Raw genomic sequence first — 26,758 nt, 5'->3', positions numbered from 1 at the left:
AAATGGAATTGATGTTCACTGTTCCATGCCCCTCACATTTATCCATCATTGGCTTTGGCCGGAGCAATCTGATGAGAGATTGGTTGCCTGACAGTCAAATGTGTGGTCCACTGGGGGGTGGGGGCTCAGCAAATGTCCATCAGAGATTGATTATCTCCAGCTTCACAATAACAGAGGAGTAGGTCTGTCAAAATAGAAGGACAGGTCCTTTCACTGATTATGGGGGTATAAATCCTAAGCAGATAGGGAGGGTATGCACCATGCTGCTCAATGCAAACAAATGCCATCAATCAGTAGGGCAGCTCTGTCTGAACAGGCCTTGACAATTGCTGCTGTATGGCCTTGTGTGCACCGACCCATGCCTTCATGAAGCTGCTGGCACTCTCTCACCTTGTCTGGTGGTCTTGAAGTTGAATGACTGGAAACCCCCGGTGAGCGCCGAGGAGTCAATGACGTCCACGCCATACTCGCTCTGGTTCTTCTTGTACAGCATAATGGCCACCACCAGGGCCGCCACAGCGACGATGCCAGCCCCCAGTCCTGAATACAGAGCCACGTCGGTGGAGTTGTCCATACCTGAGACACATGCACACACACAAAATACATAGTAATAGCAGTAGTGAATCCTCCTCCAGTGATTTCCACATGTTGATAAAAATCAATTAAGGCACTGCACATCTGAAATTATGGCTACTTGGTAAAACATGTAGGGTGCAAAAAGCATTATTACTTCTGCACAAATAAAAGTGCCTTGACTTTGTGTTAAAACACTCCCCTACCCCCGAAAATTAAATAAATATATAAAAACAGAGGCATTGGATAGTAGATGGAGGAAAAGTAATGGAGGTGGTTTGGTTATTATGAGGGCAAACAAGGACAAACACAGGCAAGTGGGTTATTTCAGATACAGCATGTCAGTATTGAAAGATGAAAAACTACCGGTGGAATGAAATAGATGGGGTCTGACCAGCTGTCTTATCTCTCTTTGCTATTCTAAGCTCCATATATAGGAATAAGTGAACATGTGCAGTCATCACTTTAGGCTGTTACACATCTTCCTCAAGATGCTAACGAAGGAGGTGATTACAGGATCTTAAATGGCTTCAGTAACACAGCTTCATATCCAATAGCCACGAGGAATGGCTCACAGAAAAGGAAATCACTGACCATGCTGTGAACTGCTTGTCAGCAGAGGTCACAAGGAATCATCTGAGGCAAATTAATTTAGAGGAATTCTACCAGAACGGGGTGCTCCCCAGAATCTGTGCAAGCAATGGTACTTTTTAAAGGACATTGCACAAAATTATTTAGGCATTGCATTACAAACATTACAGAAATGTCACTAGACACACTTCACATGAATGTAGCAGGCCAAGCTACAACGTGGCAGTCATTTTAACGGAGTGGGGCTAACACTGGCATATGATTGAAAGCCACTACAGGAACATGAGGACAGTGTTGCAAAATGGTAAAATTAGCTTGTTTGCAGTGATTACAATCCATTAATCCTTCACAACATAGCACATGTTCACTTGTCACAACCGATACATCTCCTGGCTTAGAGCAGGAACAAGAAACACAGCTGCGATGTCACAGTTATCATAAATGCCGGGCACAGAATAATGACAGGAATGTGTGATTACTTTCTGGGTTAAAATGGGAGTTGCTCGGATCAAGTTGAACTAAATGATGGCAATTCACTGTGTTTACTGTTTGCCAATGACTCTGGCTCATCTCCGCTGTCACAACATAACCGTCATCCCTTGCCTTCCAAAATACAGGCCACTAATTTGAATTATAGGGGATTTGTAGATAAAAAAAATCCATAGAGTAGGACTCACTTTGAGGTTTTACGTCATGTAGAAGCTTTCGATCTGCAAAGACAGAGAGATAGAATGAGAGGGAGAGGTGATTAAAGCCTGTGTGAAGTCACTAGCAAGTTCGGTCTCAGATGCACTGCCCTGTGGAAAGAGACGCTTCGGTGCTGACTATGCCAGAAGACTATATGCCTGATAATGATAGTGGGCAGGTATCATTATCATCTCCCCATCAGCCCAGATAAAGGTAGTGAGGTACACAGTGCTCACTGGCTCAGGGAATTGCTTCTGAGTGGGATTATCATCTCCTTCCACAAGACGGAATGACAATTGAAATAGTATTCAGTGGGAAGAAAGTAACCAGGTTTTCCAACCACACTGGAATAAAAAGAAAATCCCAACATGCATTTTGCAACAACAAATAAATATTTGAAATATAGGGATGCTTTAGTAATCAATTACATCTTGACCTGTGGTTAGTCCATTGTGTGAAGTCAGTCATTACAGGTAGATGACACACTATGCAATCAAATTGCATTCGAGGCATCGCTGAGGAATAAATGCCCATATTTGTGTACTGTTCACACTGTGTGAGGATTTCTATTTAGGATGACGTATGGTGAGTCACATGGGCAGCAAACAGGGGACATAGCCTGGGAAACCATCATGCATGGGTCACTCACATCAGCCCAGATTGTGATTTCATCCAACATCCACTTGCTGCTTAAACATGCCTATGATAACTTGCCAGTTACTGATGAGTAAATATGGTGGCGAGGGGGAAGTGATTGATGATTATCATGATGATGACATTATGCAGGAGGAAGGGTCTTACTCTGAGTACATAGTCCATTGGTGCAGTTTTCCGTCATCTGGCTGTCACCTTCACACATCTTGCCCCTGTGTCTGGGGGCCGGTGAGTTGCAGTCTCTCTTGCGTAGCCGTTCACACTGGCTGCTACACACTGTCCACTCGCTCCACTCGTCCCAACCCCCGTCAACTGTGGAAATAGACATAACTCATATATTCATAAATTCATATGTACGTGAGGACATATAAATTGATGGATACAATGCTAAAAGATTAAAAAAAGGACTGACAACAAAGACAGTGGATACACATACACACACACATCGAGCACAGACCATGATGTGTGCTGTGCAGCTCAAGGAGCATTTGTATCTCCATTACCCAGCAGGTCTGTTTGTATAATGGGATTTGATGCAGGGCTATGAAATCAAGATGGCCTGGTGCATGTTAATAGTCACACTTTTTCTACCATGCCTGTCATCTGAGTTCATCATGCTTAGCTCAACAAATATTTAGAGACCATATGGTAGCTGAGGATTTTTTTCGGCAGCCGTCGCAACGCCTATAATCTATTTTTGTGGGTGGCGAAGAAGGTAATACTCTTTTGTGGTCTTCACCACCCCCTACCTACACATGTATTTGCAGTTTCTTTTCAACTAATTTAAATGCAAATGATGTGTTTGGATGTTGTGGAAAGAATACCGAGTGCTTCTGCGTTGACCACATTTGCCATTGAACGAATGCATATTGTTTCTCCTGACAGTTCCCTTCTTACTTGGTATTTTCATTCTGTCCAACTTGTTAAACGGCACATACAGTCAGACAAACAACGTAACTATTCCCGATCTCTGTACCCCTGATCTGAAATGCCTTCAAATTTTGTGGTCTTCTCCTTTGAGCTCTCTTTGGTTTGTACCTAGTGTGTGAAGCACGACACCCTCGCATGCAAGAGTCATCTGATTATCTGACTCAAATCTGTTAATGATTTGATATTTTAGTGGTAATTCATGTTCTCAACTCCCTAGAGGGTCCACTTAATCTCATTTGACCTCATTGTACTGATAAAAGGAAGTCTATATCCTGACTGCAGCCAGGAAATGTCCAACAAATTCATGAAACAGCTCATTTGTACCTATTTTCCTTTCCACTGTTACCTACCGTTCACCTGTCAGCTTTTCCATATCACCAGCAGTTAAAATGAACTCTTCCTGTTCTTTTACCTGCATCTGACAAAGCAGCTATTCTCTTCATCATTGTAATGTATCTAATTTATCCATCCTCCCTGGCCTACACGTACTTAGGGCTGAGCCAATGGAGGTGTGAGTTTTTCTACAACATGGGTCTTATTTTCATTGTTTTTGCCATTGTGCATATTGATTACGATAGATATGATAAGTCTTTTGGGGCCACAGAAAATGAGCTGACATGTTTCAGAGTCAAATTTAATCCAACTATCTAAATCACATATTTTGAATCGGAAATGAAAGCCATGAACCTGAAATTTCCAATATTATCAACAACGGTCTGTCACATCACTGAGCTGCTTCCTGGTTCAAATGAAGGAATGACCAACCCATACTTGCTGTAGGTATTCATGTGTATATCTATCAAATAACTGCCCCACAAGTGCAATGGAGAAGCCATAGATAATAGGAAATAATGTACACAGTCTTACTGAGGCACTAAGGTTTTGCTGTTGAAAGGCCGTTGTAAAGCTGAGTACAACGGTGAACTCGGCAGTGAGAGCTACTCCCCTTGTCCAAAACCTCTACAGTGAAGGCAGCGAGTAAAATGATTTCATAACTGAAAGGCACGGTGGCAAAAACTATGAAAATAAAAACCAGGTTGTAAAAAAAAACGGGATTATCCTTTTCAAGTTGGCAGTTCAAAGAGCTGATTCCAACCCCATCGTCCCCGTTTCTGCATTCCTTTGTTTTCACAAAGACGTCGATGACCCTGATAAACCCAATGAAAGCTGCTACCTACCCTCTCTGCTGCAGACAGTCTCAGCTATTCGGATAGGGAAACTTCTTGGTTCTCCCTCAGCTGGTTTATTTCTCCATTTGAATTCCATGCTGTGAATGTAACCCAACCTGCCCCACTTCATTGTTGTCCCTTAATACCCCCAGGTCCACTTGATGACTTGCTAAAAGAGGACTGCTACTTCCCTTTGTCTGCACATTTCTTAAGGCGTGCTATCGCTTACTCCTCGAATTCAACCATTGACTTCAACCTTTCCCTAGAGAAGTTCAATTCTACTATGTCCATGCTTTGCTCTTTTTAATTCAGTGGCTATTCCTCTCACGTGACACTTTCTTTACTTCTCCATTCTCTCCTCTGGTAAAGTCTGGACATTTCTTTCTTTCAGCTGACCAGACTCCTCAACTTTTTTTTTGTTGTTTTTTTTTGTGGATTTTTTCCCCCCTTTTTCTCCCCGGTTGTACTTGGCCAATTACCCCACTCTTCCGAGCCGTCCCGGTCGCTGCTTCACCCCATCTGCCGATCCGGGGAGGGCTGCGGACTACCACATGCCTCCTCCGACACATGTGGAGTCACCAGCCACTTCTTTTAACCTGACAGTGATGAGTTTCACCAGGGGGACGTAGCGCATGGGAAGATCATGCATCTGATTTGCAAAATTTGGTTTCGATGTTTTTGCTGTCCAGACAAGATAAAAGCAATCTGATTTCAATCTGAACATGCCAAAAATAAGATTTGAGCTGCCAGTCTATTTGACAGCCATCACTTGGCCTTTCTCTTTACCTTCAACTCTTCTGGGATGATGTCTTAACTTAAGTTTTACCCAATCATGGTGGTTTGTGGGTGGGTCATGTTAGTAGAGAGGGGGCTGGGGGTTGACTAAAGAAAAAAAAAATCAAATAGGTCAACATGATTGACGATGTGGTAGAATTGAAAACCAGCAGTTCTGTGGGTCCCTGAAGAGTGGTTTGAAAAACATTGATCTAGGTTATAACTGTTGATATGTTCCCTGTAAAAACCGGGTGGAGGCTATGTGTTGATGAGGCAGAGACACCCAGGAGTGGTCGAGCATATCAATGACATGCAGCTGCACCAAATTCCCCTTCCCCTGTATAAACGTTATAGTCAGTTTCATCCAGGTTACACCCCACCAACCTATGATGGTTGATTTGGATTGGTGCTATAAAGCCAGGCATCCAGATGCATGAGCTGGATGGCCTGATCTGAAAGGTCTGCACAAGCAGCTTACACAACGCAGACATGTGAACACATGCAACAGTGTCAAAACCACAATTAATACACCGTCAACTGTTGTAATGCTTAAGTGTAATTTCCCCAGTGAGATGAATATAATCCGTTAAGTAAATTCACATCCTTTAATCCCAGCTAATTACAGTGAATGGGACAAAACTGTTAAAAAGCACTACTGAGAAAGCAAAATTTCTCAAACAATTAACAACAAAAACACTTTGGCCCCGCAGAAGAGCAGCCAGCAGGTATTCATTGCTGTAGTTATTTATAACCTTGTTTTCTAAGAGAAATAAAAGTGCTATTGTCAGTGATGTGTTTGGCTGTTGCCATGCCGCTTCCATTGTTTTGCTCCACCCCATTACTCTGCCCTCTGCTGTTTTGCCCACCTACATAACAGACTACAACCCGGTTTACCTAAAGGAGACCAACCCAGTGTGCTTCTCTCTTCTGGTGCAACAGAGGAAATCTTTGGACTAACAGGAGTGATAACAGAAGCATCTGGAGGCCTAAGAAGGCTGTTGGTTGAGTTGTTGCTAATAGCCTTGAAAAGGGAAGAGCTTACTTGCACATACCATTGGACAATATCCTGCGAGAGAGATCAGTAAGTTTAGAAGTGGTTGTGTGTGGGTGCTTTTTTTGTTTTACAAATGTGCATGGTGCTGAATAAATTAAACACATAAGAGACCTGCGATAAGAATGAACAGTGCTACAGTCCTCTTCTTAACAACCACCACTGACTCCTCCTGAATATCTGCTTAACAATGTCTTTAAATAAGCCAGTTCTTTTCATATTAATGTATTTAAATGAGCTAGTTCTTTTCAAAAAGCCTTCTTCTTTAATCTGATAGTACTGATTCTCTTTGCTCTTAAGGGTTTTTCTTTGCTTTCTGGCCACATGCTTTCAACCAATTTTCAATAATTTTCAGAGAACTGCTTGTTGATGTCTAACCAATCTGGTTTGCATATAGTCAAACAAGCTGAACAAACTTTGAAAACTGTCACTTTTACTGACTTCTGGGTCTGTATTTTCAAGATTTTGCCTCTAATCTTAAAGCCCAGTCAACCAGACAGTGACAGGGCAAACACATGTCCTTGCGGTACCAGCAACTTGGCAACCAAAAACACTAAATGCAGTTAAATTAATGAAAGATAGTTATAAAATCTACTCCGGCTTCATGGCTTACTGTAAACCATGCCGCATATCTTTAGCCTAGCAATTTTTTCTGGCAGAACACAATTGTAAAAATCTGGATAGTGTGACACTACAAAAATGTTAGCTTCCTCCATTTTGGATTCTCCCTAGCAACCTCTCCCTCTATTGGTCGATAGCACAAACTGGTGTGTCATAGTTCACTCCACGTGAAGGGATCGCTAAATTTAATTTTGCTATATCTCATCTCATCATCAGCTGCTTCTCCGGGGTCAGGTTGCAGTGGCAGCCAACAAAGTAGGATACTCCAGGCGTCCCTCTTCCCAGCAACGCCCTCCAGCTCCTTCTGGGGGATCCCAAGGCGTTCCCAGGCCAGATTGGACATGTAGTCCCTCCAGCAAGTTATGGGTCTACCCTGGGGTCTCCTCCCAGTTGGACATGCCCAGAAAACCTCCAAAGGAAGGTGCCTAGGAGGCATCCTAATCAGATGCCCGAACCAACTGGCTCCTTTCAACGTGAAGGAGTAGTGTCTCTACTCCTAGCTCCCTCCGGATGTCTAAGCTCCTCACCCTATCTCTAAGGCTGAGCCCAGACACCTTACGGAGAAAACTCATTTCAGCTGCTTGTGTCCATGATCTCACCCTTTCGGTCACTACCCAAAGTTCATGACTAGAGGTAAGGGTTGGAACGAAGATTGGTTTGGAATTTTGCTATATTGTGGTCATAAATACTAGTCTGACTGAGGCCTTGGACTGGATTTATTATGTAACTGGTGCTGTAGAGAAGAATTTTGCTCTTCTGCCCCCTCTCTACTAGTATACCCCTAGGCTCAAGTCTACATCCTTTTCTCTCTGCACTACTTTTTTTGGCTGGACTGGCCAGCGGGGCCAGCCCTACAACTGCAAATATCTGTCGTGATTGAGAGAACAAGTTACACAATTGGACCATTGGATCAGGTGACCAATGACATCACTGAAGTTACAAGTTACACAATTGCTCGGCTGACCAACGACGTTGCTGGTAAACATGGAAGTGGGAGTTTCCCTATCGGCCGTTTTTCTTTCAAAATGAATCAGTGCAGTGGTTCCAGCTCATTCCACATACACTCACTGGCCACTTTATTAGGTACACCTTGCTAGTACCGGGTTGGACCCCCTTTTGCCTTCAGAACTGCCTTAATCCTTCGTGGCATAGATTCAACAAGGTACTGGAAACATTCCTCAGAGTGTTTGGTCCATATTGACATGATAGCATCAAGCAGTTGCTGCAGATTTGTCAGCTGCACATCCATGATGCGAATCTCCCGGTCCACCACATCCCAAAGGTGCTCTATTGGATTGAGATCTGGTGACTGTGGAGGCCATTTGAGTACTGTGAACTCATTGTCATGTTCAAGAAACCAGTCTGAGATGATTCGAGCTTTATGACATGGCGCGTTATCCTGCTGGAAGTAGCCATCAGAAGATGGGAACACTGTGGTCATAAAGGGATGGACATGGTCAGCAACAATACTCAGGTAGGTTGTGGCGTTGACACGATGCTCAATTGGTACTAAGGGGCCCAAAGTGTGCCAAGAAAATATCCCCCACACCATTACACCACCACCACCAGCCTGAACCGTTGATACAAGGCAGGATGGATCCATGCCTTCATGTTGTTGACGCCAAATTCTGACCCTACCATCCGAATGTCGCAGCAGAAATCGAGACTCATCAGACCAGGCAACGTTTTTCCAATCTTCTATTGTCCAATTTTGGTGAGCCTGTGCGAATTGTAGCCTCAGATTCCTGTTCTTAGCTGACAGGAGTGGCACCCGGTGTGGTCTTCTGCTGCTGTAGCCCATCTGCCTCAAGGTTCAACGTGTTGTGCGTTCAGAGAGGCTCTTCTGCATACCTCGGTTGTAATGAGTGGTTATTTGAGTTACTGTTGCCTTTCTGTCAGCTCGAACCAGTCTGGCCATTCTCCTCTGACCTCTGGCATCAACAAGGCATTTTCGCCCACAGAACTGCCGCTCACTGGATATTTTCTCTTTTTCGGACCATTCTCTGTAAACCCTAGAGATGGTTGTGCGTGAAAATCCCAGTAGATCAGCAGTTTCTGAAATACTCAGACCAGCCCGTCTGGCACCAACAACCATGCCACGTTCAAAGTCACTTAAATCACCTTTCTTCCCCATTCTGATGCTCGGTTTGAACTGCAGCAGATTGTCTTGACCATGTCTACATGCCTAAATGCATTGAGTTGCTGCCATGTGATTGGCTGATTAGAAATTTGCGTTAACGAGCAGTTGGACAGGTGTGCCTAATAAAGTGGCCGGTGAGTGTATATCGCATGCTAACGGATGGAATATGTTGCTGCTCGTGGATACGACTGAAATGCTAAGAATGAAATCTCTTGCTGCTCTTTCCACATCTGGTTACACACTGTAACAGTCCAGCATTGAGCAGAGTAGGAGAGACAACATCTATCCATGTGCCAAGACGCATGAGGGAGAGTGCAGTTAAAGTACCCCAAATAACAATCACTGACAAAATCCGCAATACAGAGTGACTCTTAGAAAAAACGAGACATCCACAGATCGAACACATGAAAGAGGAGGGGAGTTAACCGATAATTAGAATAGTTATAATTACAATCAAATTAAGTTCTCTTTCAAATTAGACATCCCAAGATATAAGTGGAAAGTATTGTTCTTGCAACTGCATTTAGTCTTCTTCTCTTTTTTTTTTACTCAAACATAGCTTAACCATGTCATGTGATATGCTACTTCAGTACACTTTAACAACAAATATTACTGGGACCATTACATAACATTGCAAATAAACATTCAACATCGAGGAATTCACATTATAGACACTACCACTGACCATCCCTGTAACAAATTGGCCACAATTTCAAACATTGACCATACACGGTCTAGCCATATACTAGGTTTTGACCTAGTCTTGTTTTATTGCATTTTCACAATCCACAATTGCTCAAGTTCACCCCCTCAACTCTACCATTATTTTCTATTCTCAGCCCATTGGATTGAGGCATGTATTTCTTCTGCTTGCCCTGCTGAAATCTCCAGCAGAGTCTGCCCACACCTTCACACTCAATGTCACCGAAATGGTGACATTGACAATGGCTTGGTCGAGCTGCTCTCTCCAGTGTGTACCAGAAAATGTTACCCTCCACAAGACCTCTTCATCATCCTTGACAAGACAACAGTGACCCCTGCCCTGGCTGCCAAGAATCTTGATGTGATTCGGGACAACCGACTGTTGGGCATGAATAACACTGCAGCTCTATTCCAACCCTGCAGGTGTGCACTCAATGGCATCCGTCAGGCCAGACCCTTCCATAAGGGACTCTGCCCAACTTCTCTTTCAGGCGTTAAATGATCTCCGCGCCGGAAAGCTGCAACTCCTTCCCTTCTGGCTTCTCCTAAGCCCCTGCAAATGTATTCAGCACACGCAATGCACTTTGTCTCGGACTGTCCCAACTTTTCTCATACTCCCCTCTACTGTCTGTTTGCAGTTGCTTTTTTTCAAAATTGCTTGAATTCAAAAACCTTGGTGCTGGTGTATAACACTGCTTTAGTTTTCACTACCATGCTAAATCGCTGCTAAGTTTTATCTGCCCTGTGTTTATGTAGGTATTGCTTAACTGGACAACATACAGAAACTAAAATATCCTAGGACTGTCATCAGTGAGAAGGCGGACAAGCAGAGCAACAGCGGGGCTGCAGAGCTTTTCTGGGGCCACAGTAGAATTTTTAGAAATTTGACAAACTATTTGGGTACCAGCTTCCTGTATAAACAGATAAATATGTCATACATCAGATTTTTAAAGCTAATGCATCCTATAAAGCACTGAGTCAGATATAACAAGGGTGAAATCCTAGTTTACAGCAGAATTGTACAGTTCTCTTACACGTGTCCTTTCCTGCAAAAGATGGGCTAAAATACTCAATCGAGAGGAGAGAGTAATCACATGTGCCAAGAAGGGATCCAGCAGTGTGTGTGTGTGTGTGTGGTAGGGGTAACCATCAAAAGGGAAGAGGAAACCCTCCCATTCCACAGATAATCATTAACAGGCCCAATGATCTTAATCAGTTCTAGTGAAGATCTGAACATTTCTCTGTCAACCTCCATCTACCCATCTCACCCTTCACTTTTCCTCTCCCACTTCTTTCATACATTCATCAAATGGCCCCATTAACCAGCCTTGCTCAGTCCTCCCCCGGTCCTCTGTGCTGCCTACCTCCTTTCCTCCACGGATGACCAGGATGCCCCACCACTGCCTGCCCCAGACTCCCTAAAGCACTGTGTAGACCAACTGGCGCTATTTCCACAGACATTTTCTACCCATTACTGGATCACTGCACTGCTTCCAAAGCCTCATGATTGTATAATCCACCAAAAAGCCAAAATGTACAGGCCTAAATGACTGCTGACCTGGCCCTGTACTTTACACAACAACACCTTGACAGTCTGGTACCTTGTACTGGGATAACATTTGAGGAATTTCTTGATTCACATTGAACAGCTTTTTACTTAAGCTCCCAAAGAACTGATTGTGTGTGTGTGTGTGTGTGTGTGTGTGTGTGTGTGTGTGTGTGTGTGTCACAAACACAAATGTGTTTTTTTCTGATACTGGCAGCTACATTCGCCACTGTTTTCAGTGAAAACAGTATAACTTTGACAGATGGTGTGCAGAAAGTACAAAAAATAAACTTTTTTTTCTTGCCTTTCTGTTTTAAAGCTATTTATTCACAATCTTAATTGCACGCCTGTAACTTTCTTTACCATTTTAACACTATTGTGTTTCCTATGGCCTCTGTGATCTGCAATCCACTGAGTCAGTTTCTTTTTTGTTTGCAAATTCACTTGACCAATACATGTGAGTGTGACTGTGACTTTGCTTTGTGCAGGACCTGAATCACTGGATGACCTTCTCGCTCCAGCCAAAACAGCAGAGTGACTTCAAACTCTCTTTCAGGGGCTGAAAACCCATCTTTTCATCAATAAGTAAATCATGTCACCCTGTCCCCACTGAATCATATCCAATCTCCCATATCCTGCTCGTCCAGTCACTCTAATTTGTTCTCATATAAAAATTACCTTTAACATCTCTTCTTCATTTCTTCTCCCAGCGCTTTTCTCTCACATGATCATTCTTGTGTGACAGGAGCGGTGTCAGGGCACCACGGCCTTCTCCCTTAACTCATTATTGCTTGTAATGTAGGCGATTTAGCTTATTTCGTTTTTGCACTCTTTTTCAGTCGTTTGGGATAAGAGCATCGGCCAAACGCCTAAAACGTTACCCTGTGGCAGAGATGAATGAAATGAGAGTCAAAGACTTTGGCTGGCGATGATCCGGCAGGGAGCAAAGCCTTTATGAATGGATGTGTCAACAGGGAGAGGCGAGGCTAACACTTAATTTCCCAATCAATGCTATGTAATTATGACTTGTAAATTTTATAAATTTAGTCATAATTTTATTTTTACAATTATACCATTACACAAATTATAAATCTAGGTGTTGGGCCACATGCATGCGTGTCCTCTTAACTTACTTCACGTCCAAGAATTGTGTGAGAGGAGTCAATGTTGGCTCCTAAAGCGTTCTTAACCGTCCACATTTGTTCTCACACACATGCCTTGAATATTAAAAGCCAAATGTTTCTAAATTCAACATGCGTGCCAGTGAGACTTGAATTAGCCTCGCTGATGCCTCAAAAACAGGAAAGCTTGGAATGGACAAACCTAAAATTGAAATACAATCCCATTATTGCATTTTCATTTATTGTGTGAAGTAAAAAAAAGAAAAAAGAAAATTGAAAAAAAAGAAGCATGGTTGGAGGAATCTGAACTGATTCCTGATCTTATTGGTTTCAATTCACCCGAGCCGCCAATAACATTTCTGCCTCAGTCTGAATATACATATTTTTATTTTAAAATTCTGTATATCCTAAAATAGTAAAAACATGATTATGTGTCATTCATTTGTGAGCACATTATAGTCATATAAATTCATGACATTTATCCATTCTTCAATATTTATCCTAGTCTTTCTGTGAGGTGGACTAGTGATTTACGGACTTCTCCCTCCTAGAACGAGGCTGTTGGGTAATGAAGTAATGGGACTGATTTGCATGTTGGCGTATGACACGTCTCCTCCACTCTTAAATCTTGATCTTACCCCAACATGAATCAAATACAAGAGAAAACCAGCATATGACTTAAGATATAGTAGATAGTAAGTACTTTCTTCATAATACAAGCAGATCTGTGTGTGCAGACAGTTGTTGGATGAGGACCGCTGTCTTCACATTTTTGCCATGGGCAAGTAGGGCATGCTGACTGGTACGTATTGGATATATATACTATAAACAAACTGTTAAATGGAAATAAATAATGAGTGAACATACAGTTATGTTAAGAGGTATGAAAAAAAAAGACTGCTTGATGAATTGTTGGTTGTATCGCCGCGAGGGCGCTGTAATGTCATGTTTGAATGTTTAAATATCCATTTTCTTCTACATGAATAACTCTACAGAGGGTAAATGGCACTGACTTGGGCAAAGGGCATTGCAGGTGATCTTCTGCACAGACATGCCCTCACAGAAAGCCCCGCCGTTGAGAGGCGCGGGGTTGGTGCAGGTCCGCGATCGCTTCTGGATGCCCCGCCCACACGGGACGTTACATGACGACCATTCTGTCCACAGGGACCATCCCCCGTTCACTACAGAGAGATATGGAAAGAGAGAGAAGAGAGATGTGATGGATGCACAAGTTTCACTCCCCCAGGACTGTGACTTAGCTAAATACTCTTAACAGGAGTAAGAGTTATTAATGAGCACTCAGGCTCCGAGGTTCTGCAAGGCAACAAGGCCAAGCACAGTCACCGTGGCGGGCATACAGCTCCCTCCCCCCTAATTGCCAGTTCGATATTCCCCGCTCTTGAATTAAGATAAAGGTGTGAAACCGAGAAAGCGCGGCAAACAGCCATAAAACGGGATTGCCGATGCCATTTCCGGAGGCAACAGCGGGTCGTAGTGGCGGACAGGACAGACGTATTAGAAGTAGTGTGCTGCATAGTCGCCCACTTAGCGTTCTAATTTGTTAAGTGCTTTACGCTATGATCTTTCTGACTGGAGCGCATGAAGCCTAAATGTTTCAGAATACTATCAAAGCTCGGGAACCCGTGTGGCTGGAAGGTCTGTGGTGAATAAATATTTAATGAGCCACACTCCTTTTAAATGAGATTAAGACACAGTGGTTTATTTCCTTTCATAAAGTCCACATTGATTTTAAATGAGAGGCAGTAAATTGACTCTTTGAATAATACATTCATCGAAATAAGGGGAACCATCGTTCTTCACAGAAACATGGAGATGGGTCTCTTAATCACTTGTGCAGGGGCACAGGGAACCAAACAAATTGATCTGAAGTACCATGTAAACACTGCAGCGGCACACTGTAGTGTGTTGTAATGGGCAAACAGCAGCTGGGCTGGAGGGGCAGGGGAACGGGGAGGTGGTGGCGGAGGGAGCGGAGGCTTACCGAAGACTACCACGGTTGCTGTAGCACTGCGTCTCTTAGCCACAATGTTGCTGGCCAGACAGGTGTAGTTGCCCGAGTCGGAGAGGCGCGCTTCGTTGATGATGAGGTTGTGGTCGGCTCGGGTGTCTATGTTGCCGTCAGTCAGGGAGCTCACGACCTCTTCATTTTTCAGCCACTCCACCTGTTCCAAAGACAAAATACAAAAACAAAAAAACAGAATAATACCATGAGGTTACTTGATTTACATCCATTATCCAAACCGCTTATCCAACTTAGGGTCGCAGGATGCTGGAGCTTATCCCAGCAGTCATTGGGTGGCAGGTGGGGAGACACCCCAAGGCCCCAAGGACGCAAGGAGGTTACTTGATTTTCCCCCCTTGAAAACTTTATAAAAGTTACCACTATCGGCTGTCCATTTCATTTCCCCAATTCTACATTTAATATTTCTGTCTTTCAAAAAGGACCTTGATTTGTTTCAACGTCATTCTGTTTTTTTTCCTTTTGAGAAAAGTGGCTGCCGCTGTTTTCAAAAGGTCCGTTTGGACCCAGCTTCTACATATTCAGAGGCTTGAACAGTAACGGCGCAGTAACACACCCCAGTGAACAAAAAAGCTGGTCATTGGTACACCACACCATTACATCCAACTATCCAACCATCCAACCACAGCCAGCCAGCGCAACCAAAAGCCATTAGGAAGCCAAGAAGAGCACTATAACCAATTACTAGCAACAAAGAGGAAAACTAATTATGAATTACAAACTTAGTGACGCTTTACTGCTCCTACGCTGGTATACCGCGCTGCATCGCTGCGTCTGCAAATTACATTCATAGTGTGGTGGAACAGGGCAGACTGATGGATTTATAGGAAACGCACAGACACCCTTATAATAAACAAACACAGCATCTGGATTTAAACAGGAACTGCCCGCGAGCATGCAAACACTGCACAAAATAGAAGTGACACATGGACCTGAGAGATGATGGATTGCAGGTATACGTTGACACAAATGAAAATGATAATGGCCATCATAACACAGTAATCATTTTTCATATTTAGTATTTTTTTTCCCCTCACTGCTATATGAGTCAATTGTGCCAATTGATATCAGCGATATGCTTGTTTTTATTTGTTTGTTTTTTTTTCCCCATGGAGGGACATATGATAATGGCAGTTGAGCGCGCCCCGACACATACACACACACACACACACACAAACACACACACACACCTCTCTCACACACACACACACACACCTCTCTCTCACACACACACACACACCTCACCTCCTCCTGCCTGGTGCCTCGAAGAAAAACATGGAAGACAATCTTCAAAGGCTTCCAGATCCTTCTTCACAATTAAAAGATACCCTTTAGCGAGGGTTTCATCGGAGGCAAAGCATTTAGCAGGGCTGATAGATAAGAGAGAAGAGAGAGAACAGGGGGACAGAGTCTAGTTTCTCATGATTAAACTAATCTGTCACTGACGGGGAGCCGGCCGGGTGACAACGAGCGACGGCGCCCGAGCGTTTCCCCGGCTCTCTTTATGTATTTATTTCAATTTTATCCTGGGAAATTTGTGATTTGAAAGAGGCAATTAACGTGTGGCGCAAGCCGGCCTCCACATTCTTTGGAGCCCTGTAAGTACAATTGCTGTCTGTTGGCTGGTTACAGCCCCAGGGTAATGATGAGGAGATTCCCCGAGCAGATGGAAAGATAGAGAGAGATACGCAAGGAAAGAGAGGCCTGCGGAGAGAGACAGACCGAGAAGAGAGAGAGAGAGAGAGAGAGAGAGAGAGAGAGAGAGAGAGAGAGAGAGAGAGAGAGAGAGAGAGAGAGAGAGAGAGAGAGAGAGAGAGAGAGAGAGAGAGAGAGGCAAAGAAGGAATCAGAGAGCGGGAAAGGCAGGGGGATATGAGACAAGGGGACGGAGAGAGAATTAAAGAGAGCAAGAGATAGACAAGAAAAAAGGGAGGGGGGTTGGTGAAAAGATGAAGGAACAAATACAAATTAGCTGGCTAAGTGTGTGGAAGAGGATGTGAGAAATGAATTGCCTAATTGGCACATTTGTTTCAATTAGGAGTCGGTCATCAGTGTCAGTGTTGACGGAAGGGGTTTCCAGGCCGAGCCCCGTGTGAGGGCTTCCTTCCTGTGATTTCATTACCCGGGCTGCCAAGAAGGTCGTCTCCTTAGGACCTGTATACTGCTCAGGTCCTCTCATTTCCTTAAGAGCACGCACACATGCATGCTTTTTGTCTCTCACACACCCACACCCACACACACACGCACACATACACATACACACACATCCTTCATTCAGTTGACATGTACCGCTGATTAGATGCTGAGAAATGTGCTGGTGGAGGGGCAATTAGAGGACAGAGAGGCAATGTAAGGCGTGACACTGCACTCATCATCAAGACTTATGAGGAAAACGCTGATGAAGATCAACCTGCAGCCCTTGCCAACTTCCACAATTGTCCCTGTACCGCCGTGTCTGTCTGCCCCGACCCCTGCTCCCCTGGTCAGTCAGCCACAAGGTGATGCAGCAAAACGCTGCTCAGTAGAATCATATAGATGCCGACAAGGCAAAAACAGCTGCAGCGAGAGTAGGAAAACCAGAATTTGAGTATGAATATGGAAGCATATTCATCACCGCAAAAAGAGAGACAAAAAAAGACATTTTAAAGAAATACACCACCAACTTGCTTTGGAATATAAACCTTTCAGACCTCTCAGGTCGTCTAATGCTGCTCTGCTGGTAGTCCCCAGGATAAAACCCAAACACGTGGGGGCGTCCGGGTAGCATAGCGGTGTACTCCATTGCCTACCAACACAGGGATCCCGGTTCGAATCCCTGTGTTACCTCCAGCTTGGTCGGGCATCCCAACAGACACAATTGGCTGTGTCTGCAGGTGGGAAGCCGGATGTGGGTTTGTTTCCTGCTCGCTGCACTAGTGCCTCCCCTGGTCAGTTGCGGCGCCTGTTCAAGGGGGGGACTGGGGGGAATAGTGTGATCCTCCCATGTGCTACGTCCCCCTGCTGAAACCCCTCACTGTCAGGTGAAAAGAAGTGGCTGGCGACTCCACATGTATTGGAGGAGGCATGTGGTAGTCTGCAGCCCACCCCGGATCGGCAGAGGGGGTGGAGCAGTGACTGGGATGGCTTGGAAGAGTGGGGTAACTGGCCGGATACAATTGGGGAGAAAAACGGAGAAAAAAGCCAAAAAAAACAAAACAAATGCGTTTAGTCACTATGCAGCTCACAACTGGAACAAACTACTGGAGATCAGGTTTGCCCCAAGCGTGAGCTCTTTTAAATCCAGATGAAAAACTTTCATGTCCACCACTGCAAATCACTATATAACACTTTCACTTTGTTTGATTTATTATCCTTCAATTTATCCTATCCTTTAAATAAATAATAGACTTGCCTTGCTTAAAGCTCAATCCATTCGTTATGCAGAATTAACCACGTAATATATGAGTAAAATTGATGTTACCGAGCTATGATGACTGGTAATTACTGAGTAATATATGAGTAAATGAAGGCCTATTCTATATTGTTCGCTTCCTTGTAATTATAATGTGCTATTGAATATAATCTATATCAAACACTGTAAGGAATAAATTCACAAATCACATTTCACCAGACAAGTAATTTGAATCCTTTGTGTCACAGGGATAAATAGAAGTTATTTGAGAAACTCGAATGTAAGTATCGTATTTTTCATCATCTCTCCTGTTTCCATACTGATGAACAATACAGAGAGCACTGTTATTTATCTTGCTTTTTGGCAGGTAAATTGCTTATTTTCCCACACAAATGATTCGGTGGCTCCCAGGCCAGAAAGCATCTCCACAGGTGGGCCCCGGCACGATATTTAGCACAGCGCTATAAAGGAGAACATGCCATGACTGCTGAGTCACGCTCGGGTCTTTAAAGCACTGCAGGGTCCCAACCAGTTGGTTCCCTGCCCTCAGCTGACACGCTGCTGCTGGCGGCAAAGCCCGCATAGGCGGCAGAACTTTTTAATTGGTGAATATCTCACCAACACAATTACATGGATTAAGCGGCTCCATCAGGCTGCCCCCGGGGACCGGAGGACACCGGGCAACACTGTATCAAAAAGCCACACCGCCGCTAAGGCACGCAGCTAATCCATCCGCTGAATTCTCACTGTGCAACTTATTAACGACAAGTTCGCGCACACACACGCACACTAACACACACACACACACACACACAGAGATAAACGTGCACACTTTGAACTTGGCATGTCTCGGTGTGTTCATACAGTGTAAGCACGGAGCCAACGGCAGCAGCAGGTTGTGTCGGGGAGCGCTATCGGCAGGCTGGCCATGCTCTCCCACTCGGGAGGTTAATCAGAAAAGATATGGGGGGAACACAAAGTGGGACCATGTTGCCTATACCCGCCTCCCCATTGCTTCCCAAATGCCACCTCTCCTCCCTCGAGCTATGTGGCAGCCCATTACTATTCCACCCCGATCTGTCTTATCTTAGCAAAATAAATAGAGGGAGCTACTTGCTTTGGCCTGGGCTGGGGGGAATGTAATTGCTTGGCTTCATAATGAAGCTCATCATCTACTCTCTTGGAGACTACCTCTGACCTATGAGAAAATAACAGCGGTGCCAGGAAGGGGGGGTGGGGGGGGGTGAATTGTGATGGCACACGAGGTGGGGGGCGGGCTAGTGTTAAACGCTAGCTTGTTTCTGAGCAGCAATGTGGCATCTTTGTAAAGCTTGGCAGAGAAACGGTTGAATCACAGCAAGCGTTTAGATGATTCCCCTCTGTGCCATGGGCCCGGGCTGCCTACCTGAGGAACTGTAGATCAAGAGGATTCATCCTGGATTAAAGGCTTTCATTCATGGATGTTGAAATTGGCTTCTAGTTTGGCTGTTCATTTCACACTCTTTCAAAGTATCCTCACAAAGGAAACTCATTATGCGGGGTTCTCATGGACTTCTTCCTCCCAAAGTTGAAAAGATCTACTCGGCATTCCCATTCCCTGATATCTGTGAAGCCAAATTAAGGAACCGGTTCTGAATCAAGTCGAGTGGAAATGAGATTACAAAGTCACTCGTTCTTTTTCCCTCTATAGAAAGCTTATGACGGCAAAGGATGAAATATGTTTGCATGTTAGTATTTAAGAAAACAAAGTGAGAGTATCCAATAAAGACTAAAAAGCTGCTTTGATAGCTACGACCCAGTTCTGAAGTTTACCTATGCTGGAAAGCGTGACCTTTAAGATCTCATCTACCATGTCAGTGACACAAGAGAAGGTGATGATAAGGCTTCATCATACTCGCCTAATTATCGAGTATCCAGCATCTCAGAAAACAACCTTTAAATACTGTCTTCACACTGAAAACGCTGGAAATGGAATAAGCATTGGAAACGTCAAATATTAAAAGGCCACAAATCATTGTTTCACACCCCCACCCCCGCCACTCCCCGCCCCAAAAAAATCCCTGAATAGGTAAGAACAGGGAGCTCTATTCAGCAATACCTTCGGTGTGAGGTTTCCCTCATGCAAATAAGCCTCAAAAATAGGCAGGAACTTTTTGCAAAGTGTCAGGTGCTCATTTTACAGAAACCCTGCTTCAACCGCGCGATACAAAACCGATCCAATATCGGAGTGACTCGAGTCTCATTAAGCTCGCCCTGACATCATTGCTGACTGAGGGGATTTTGAAACCCTCCCTAGGTAGAGTCGTGTTTACGTCGCTCTCAAAACCACAAAACTCACATCCTATTAGGCCTGAGATGTGTTTGCTCGTGACCGCCCTACACGGGGCCTCCTGCACGCCACCTCACCCGGCCACGCTCATGGTTTGCCGCCTCAATATTTCATGGTGGAGGTGCCGTCGGAAAATCGCCTGGGCCTGGGTCGTCTGCCCTGTGCTCCCTACATTATTCACTGCTTCCTCTCGTGGCTCAGCTCATTTGTGTTGACAAAGAACTAGATGGGAGCTGGTGACTCTGTCGGTACTGCTCAGATTCAACTATTTTTATCCACGCTGTGGATTTTCAGAGCACCGGGGTGACATCAGTCCTCCATTTCCATGTTGAATCATTTATGACGCCCAGGGCCGGAGGTTGACCCCACCCACCCACCCACACACACACACACACACACACACACACCCATATCTTCTTCCAACATACACCAATTACCCAAGTGTAGTTTACACCGAGCTATGAAATGGGCAAGTTCTTCAGCTGGAACATATCCAAGATGACATCTATCCTTTTTGAAAAAAAAAACTGAAATGACCAAAAGTTCATGAGTTCATATCTCTTAATCATTGAGAATATTTATTATTAATTGTGTGGCCCATCATTTCATCAACCTGGGCTGTAAGTTAGCCAAAGTCTGTTAGCCAAAGTCTGTTATAACTTGATTTAATTTTGTGCTGTCAATCATCTTACAAGTGAAGGTGTCATTACTTTTAAACGGCGCCTATCTCCTGTTGGGGCTTAGGTCCTCATTAATAAATCTTTGTGTGTGCTTATCACTCAGAGCCCGACACAATAGCATTCATCTACAAAAGGTCACGAAGAGCAGATGTGAGGACATCGTCATCCCTTTTAAGGTGAATGTCAGCTGGCTCCATCGTGTGTCTGTGTGAGGCCTAAACTGAAGCTTGCAGGTTGTAATGTACGCCAGAGGCGCTACAGAGACAGGGGAGAGAGCAGCAAGGTTTTTCGGGTTATTTACAGTGTTTCTGCACTTCAGTTATGTCGAGTAGTGATCCCAGAGGTTTTTTATGTTAATAAATACATAGCGCTGCATGCATTTCTTCCATATATGAATTGACAAGGCTGACAAGACAGAAAACAAAGTAGGCTAAAGAGAAACCTATCCTGAGGGGGGGAAACTGTTAAAATACTGTATGGCAGCAGCTTTTTGCTCGGGGGAAACTGAAATCTGGATGCAGAACAGATCACATGGTATATTCATTTTTATGTAAAACATGTTTGTAGTGAATAATATGGTTGTTAATATTCACAAGCGTCTTTCCATGCTTCGCCGATGAACACAGGTCTAAGAAATAGACTCGGAGCAGAAAAGAGTGGATTGGCTTAAAAAAATTAGCTATGCGTGTGCCAGCTAGCTCTCACGGGTGTTGAACTGCACAGCGGACACAGCATCCCTGGACAAAATGGCTGTGTGTCGGAGGCACTGCGTCGAAACACACCCAAAGTGAAAAAACAAAACAATGAATGACCCCCAAAAAACAAAAACAAAACACAAACACATACTGTGGACATTGGTCCTAAGAGGCTATCTTTGACGGAATAAGGATGAATACTTCAATTTAGATTTCTGCTGCTCAATGGGAGCGTACTAAGCTCTTGTCTTTGTGGTGTGGAGGAGCGAGGAGCCCCCCGTCCTTACCTCTGCCACGGGCACTCCCTCTGGGGGCCGGCAGTGCAGAACGATCATCCCCTTGATTGGCACCTCCTTTCCCTGGGGGTCCTGCTCAAAGTTTTTCCTCAGGTCTGTGTGGAGAGATAAGAGCCGGCCGTCAAGTGTCAAGTGCTACAGTCAGCCTGGCCTCAATCTTCTTCAGCACTAACACCAGTCTGTCCGCCTGCTGGCTTTGCACTCCACGACCTTCAAAACTCACTATATAGCCTTTATGGCATCAAGAGGCTCTTGGGGACCCCTGCTGCTAATCTGTTGACATAGTGGTTTGAGGAATACATAGGATGGATAGAGTCTGTTATAGGCTGCATTGATCTTCCTGGACATTAGTGCATTTAAAATCTTGTTGGAATTTTTCCACCCTTCAGCAGCTGGTTGAAAACCCTCTGTTAAAAAATAAAATACGAGAAAGCAGAGTGTGACTGGTGCTTTTTATTCTTCTTTTTTTCCCAACATTTCTAACAAGCGCTTTGAAAGGGATTCACAGGCCCTTGTGTATCACCCAAGCCCTCTGGCAACCAATAAAGGACTTTCCAAAACTTAAGTTCAAGTCAAAACCAAAATATAAACTGCTGAGGTCTTCCCGAGATAACAGTGATTGCTCATACCGAAAAGAGCTACGGTTGCCCTATAATATTTGTACAGGGATTTGGCGTATAGCTTATCTGAGTTATTCAAAAACGAGATACAGTGAACTTATTATGACTACCATGGCTTTTTTTATCTGCTGTTGTAAGACTTGGAGATTTTCTATTGTGGTTTGACTTGAAGATCTTCTACAGTATCATTTGTTTACACTAGCAGTAGCGGTACGGCGCTTTATGTATTATGGTAATCTATGTATGCATATAGCATTACAATAAGATTTTCTATACTGCATTTTGCACCAGCAGTCATATCATATTTGCATAGAATAATCATAGCCACATAGTATGGACGGTAGAAAGAGAGGAGTTGGTTTACTAGTCTGGTATTCTGTTTTTTATTATCTAGGATGACATACTGCTGTTTTGATTATAGCTCTGGTAGTAGATTGAGCTCGCTGTTGTTTATATGTCTGATATATGATAGATTATCTAATAGATCATATTAAAGGGTCTGATGCTACTTCCTGTGCTCCTGAGAAAAATATGACCCAATCTATCAAAAAGCAGCGCAAAACAATTCCTAAGCAGATGTATCTGTTTACATAGCTGTTTGTATATACTGGAACACATAGCAAATAACAGTTGCTTGATAAACAGTTACCTTTTACAGTACTTATACACAGGATAAACTGAAGCTAACCTTGGTACCAAATGCCAAGATGAGCGTGCACACAGAAGCCAAAGGCAGGCCAACAAGCGATGCAATAGCTGATAAATGGCTGTCGGATATCAGCGTTTGCTGTAATAAATCTAGCAGTCCATCTCACAGGCAACACCATTTAGTTAACTACCCCCCTTGTAAATATTACAAGGCTGAGGGTGTATGGAGGCATGCCATTGGGAATACCAAGATGCCACTTTACTTCCTGCACATTTTATGTACTAATGGTTTTGCAATACATTTAGTAGAGGCAGCAGTGGTTTTTATTTGAAGTGCCATGACTGTGGTTTTTTTTATTTTTTTATTTCTATGAAATATATATGAATTATCAAGGCTGGAAACTGTAGTGAAAGGATTCTAGTTTGACATGCATTTCAATTAGACGTGTCACTTAATTTCTCTCTAGTAATATTCTAACAACTTTACGGATGTTTTTCATTTTCCCCAGTTGTACGCTAACCCCATTCATCTTGTTGTTGCAAGTATCTCACATATTGGTTATTATGAATTAAAGCTCAAGACCACAGTCTCAGTACTTGCACTTTCTGGTCCAAAAAGACAAAAACGCATCCAATCCCAAGAATGCGCTCCCCCCCCCCCCCCCCCTAGTGATTTTAACTCCAACCAGTAACAGACTGCTAAGAAATGGCAATGACATTACAAACAATTACCACATTCATTTCTATTATATTTCTGCACTCCTGCACAACTAAAACCCTATACGTATATATAATCATTTTTACTTCAACAGCATTATAATACATCCCTGAAGCAATTCCCCTCTCTAGTAACATAATAATGCTTTAATAAATCTCTTTGAAATAACTTTGATTTACCCCGAGAATAGTGCAGAGCTTCTTCTAAGGTTGTGCCAATATGACCTAAATTTATGTAAAAATCCTACAGGACACTGAAGCTATTACACACAGAATTTTAAAGTTATGATACTTCCGAAGTATCTTTCGACAGACATCGTAGCACAACTTTAGACAGACAGATTCTGTATTGTCATACTCGAGGAAATCTGTTGCCATGGCCTGTACACTAAAATACAAGTTCACCTGTAAACATATAATATCTATTGAAAGATTACTTGAGTTGTTATTGCTTGGTAATATGGAAAATATCATCTCCATGATAGTCACAAGGAATTTTGCTTGATTATGCAAGAAATACCATATTTAAGTATCCTACTGAGGTTCATCACATTGAACTGTTTGATAATATCAAAGCATAACTAGTTTTCCAATAACACTCCATCAGATATCTCAGACCTCATTTGGTGAGAACATTTTGGGTGACAGATTCTCATTATCATTCATTTAGACAAAATTATGTATCACAATAAAACAATATCAAAATTTCATGCAAATACAAAACCACTGAAAGTTGATAAACGACAATACTGAATTATTTGCCCAGCCCCGACAGTTCGGTTTCGTAACTTCTACAAGTAACTCCATTTACTTACAAGCAATCCGGACGGTGGCCTTGCGGCTCTTGGAGGTGCCCAGGTGGCTCCAGGCCACACATAGACACCAGTAGTCCTCGGGGCCATGGAAATCCTCCACCTGCTGACGCGACACATTGATCATCACCTCGCGAACCTTCAGTCCTGAGAAGACAAAAAGAATGAAACCATTAGCCGACCAAGTACAGTTTCAGTTTCAACGCTTTACCGTAAAGGGGGAAAAAAATCTTTATCTGGAAAGTGCTGCACTGGTAAAGAGCCTCAAAGAATCTTTAATCAATAGCTCAATAACTCTACAGGCCTGTGCCAGTGATCAATTGGTTTTACAGGATTAGTTATGCACAAGTTCTTAGGGGGGCTGACACACTTCTTAAATCAGTGGATTCTCCTCCTCTCCCTGCACACCAAGAGAGCATCACTAATGAAATTGGCAGCAATGCGGCTCCTTAGGGGTCTCCACCATGGGCCCTGTGCTGTATGTGTTTGTGCTCGATTCTGCTAACAAGTGGAAAGCTAAATCAGCTACAGCAACATTACTATTAATGATCTTCACTTGACTTAACTTCTTCAAACAGCATATGTAGGCCTACTATAAAAAAATGACACAGGGACAATACACCATGTTACCTAACAGCCCAAAAGGCCCGCACATGCGGCACATTCCAGATTGCTCCTATTAAATTGGATCTTATAAAAAAAAGAGACTCTATCCATTCGAAAATCCTCTTAGGCAACATGCTGGAAGCCCCCAGCTGAAATCTTTGCCACCCTGTCATGTAGCTTTAGATCAGTATATAGCACCCCCTTTTTAATCTGAGTCATCGGCTTAGGGCCTGTCATGCATGTTGTCTCCTTGCTCCTCAGAGCCTCTGTAGTCTTCAGGCCCTAAAACCCGCAGCTGGTTTAAAAGCAGGAGATGTGCTTGCAATGTGCTGGGGACCAAATAAGACCAATTTCTCTTTAAACAACCTCACCAGCGCTAACACCACCCACTGCCCCCCCCTCCACCAACACCTTCGCTCCTCTGGCTCTCTCAGGCACCCACTCTGATAAATAACACTGTAATCTGTCATGCTCTTGGTAAGGCAAACAGCCACACACTGTGACTGCACAGCTTGTCGAGCAAAAGCGAACTTCTGAATGAATACCAATTAAACCCTGGTGAGCGACGGCAGGAATGTGGCCACGGATCCTTCCCGGATGAATGGGAGAAGAACATTTCGTGGCAGGTGGCCATTACTGCACTAGGTAAAAATGCCAAAATAAAAAAAAATAAAAAAGCCACTTTCTTTTTTCTTGTACCAAAACTCGGCTGACATGTTGTGGAACGATGATGCAAATTAGCCAGTTCATCTTGATATGGTGCACACTACGGCGTACTTGGCGACCAGGGTGGTTTGAAAGCATGACTGACAGGTCTAAAAAAAAATGCAACAGTTAAGAGGAGGGATAAACAAAGGATCTCTATGGTCCGCCCTCCCCAGTTAGAGTCCCCTGTAGAGACAAAAGCATAATTCATCATTTCTCTACCAGCAGCAGCAGCAGCAGCAGAGAGAGCTGGCAAAGTGACAGTTTATGTGTGGGACGAGAGGCGTTACAGAAAACTGTGACTAATGATTCCTCATGATCCCTTGGAAAAAGTGCAGGCCTTTGCTTGTGTGTGTGTGTGTGTGTGTGTGTGTGTATATATATACACACACACACACACACACACACACACACACACATATATATATATATATATATAAGCATATGCACATATGTCATATGTGCATATGTCATATGTGAGGGTGAAAAAGACAGGAATACAAGTGTGCAGACAGAAAGATAGGTGCGTCCAGGTAGTGTAGCAGTCTATTCCGTTGCCTATCAACATGGGGATCGCTGGTTCGAATCCCTGTGTTACCTCCGGCTTGGCCGGGCGTCCCTACAGACACAACTGGCCGTGTCTGCAGGTGGGAAGCCGGA

At 43.7% G+C, this 26,758-nt stretch overlaps 1 protein-coding gene across 1 annotated transcript in view; it reads right to left on the bottom strand.

The window, feature by feature from the left end:
- Positions 1-26,758, bottom strand: part of unc5db (unc-5 netrin receptor Db) — a 137,738-nt gene that overhangs the window by 81,720 nt on the left and 29,260 nt on the right. Inside the window, exons 3-9 of the mRNA XM_056279580.1 lie at positions 24,791-24,934; positions 21,982-22,085; positions 14,562-14,742; positions 13,573-13,740; positions 2,653-2,817; positions 1,842-1,874; positions 391-576 (exon numbers count right to left, since the gene is read on the bottom strand). Of these exons, the coding sequence (XP_056135555.1) occupies positions 391-576; positions 1,842-1,874; positions 2,653-2,817; positions 13,573-13,740; positions 14,562-14,742; positions 21,982-22,085; positions 24,791-24,934 (981 nt within the window). The remainder of the gene's footprint in view (positions 1-390; positions 577-1,841; positions 1,875-2,652; positions 2,818-13,572; positions 13,741-14,561; positions 14,743-21,981; positions 22,086-24,790; positions 24,935-26,758) is intronic.

The sequence above is a fragment of the Lampris incognitus genome, chromosome 1 (assembly GCF_029633865.1).
Source record: "Lampris incognitus isolate fLamInc1 chromosome 1, fLamInc1.hap2, whole genome shotgun sequence".
NCBI classification, from domain to species: Eukaryota; Metazoa; Chordata; class Actinopteri; order Lampriformes; family Lampridae; genus Lampris; species Lampris incognitus.
This window is presented reverse-complemented; position numbering and strand designations above follow the sequence as displayed.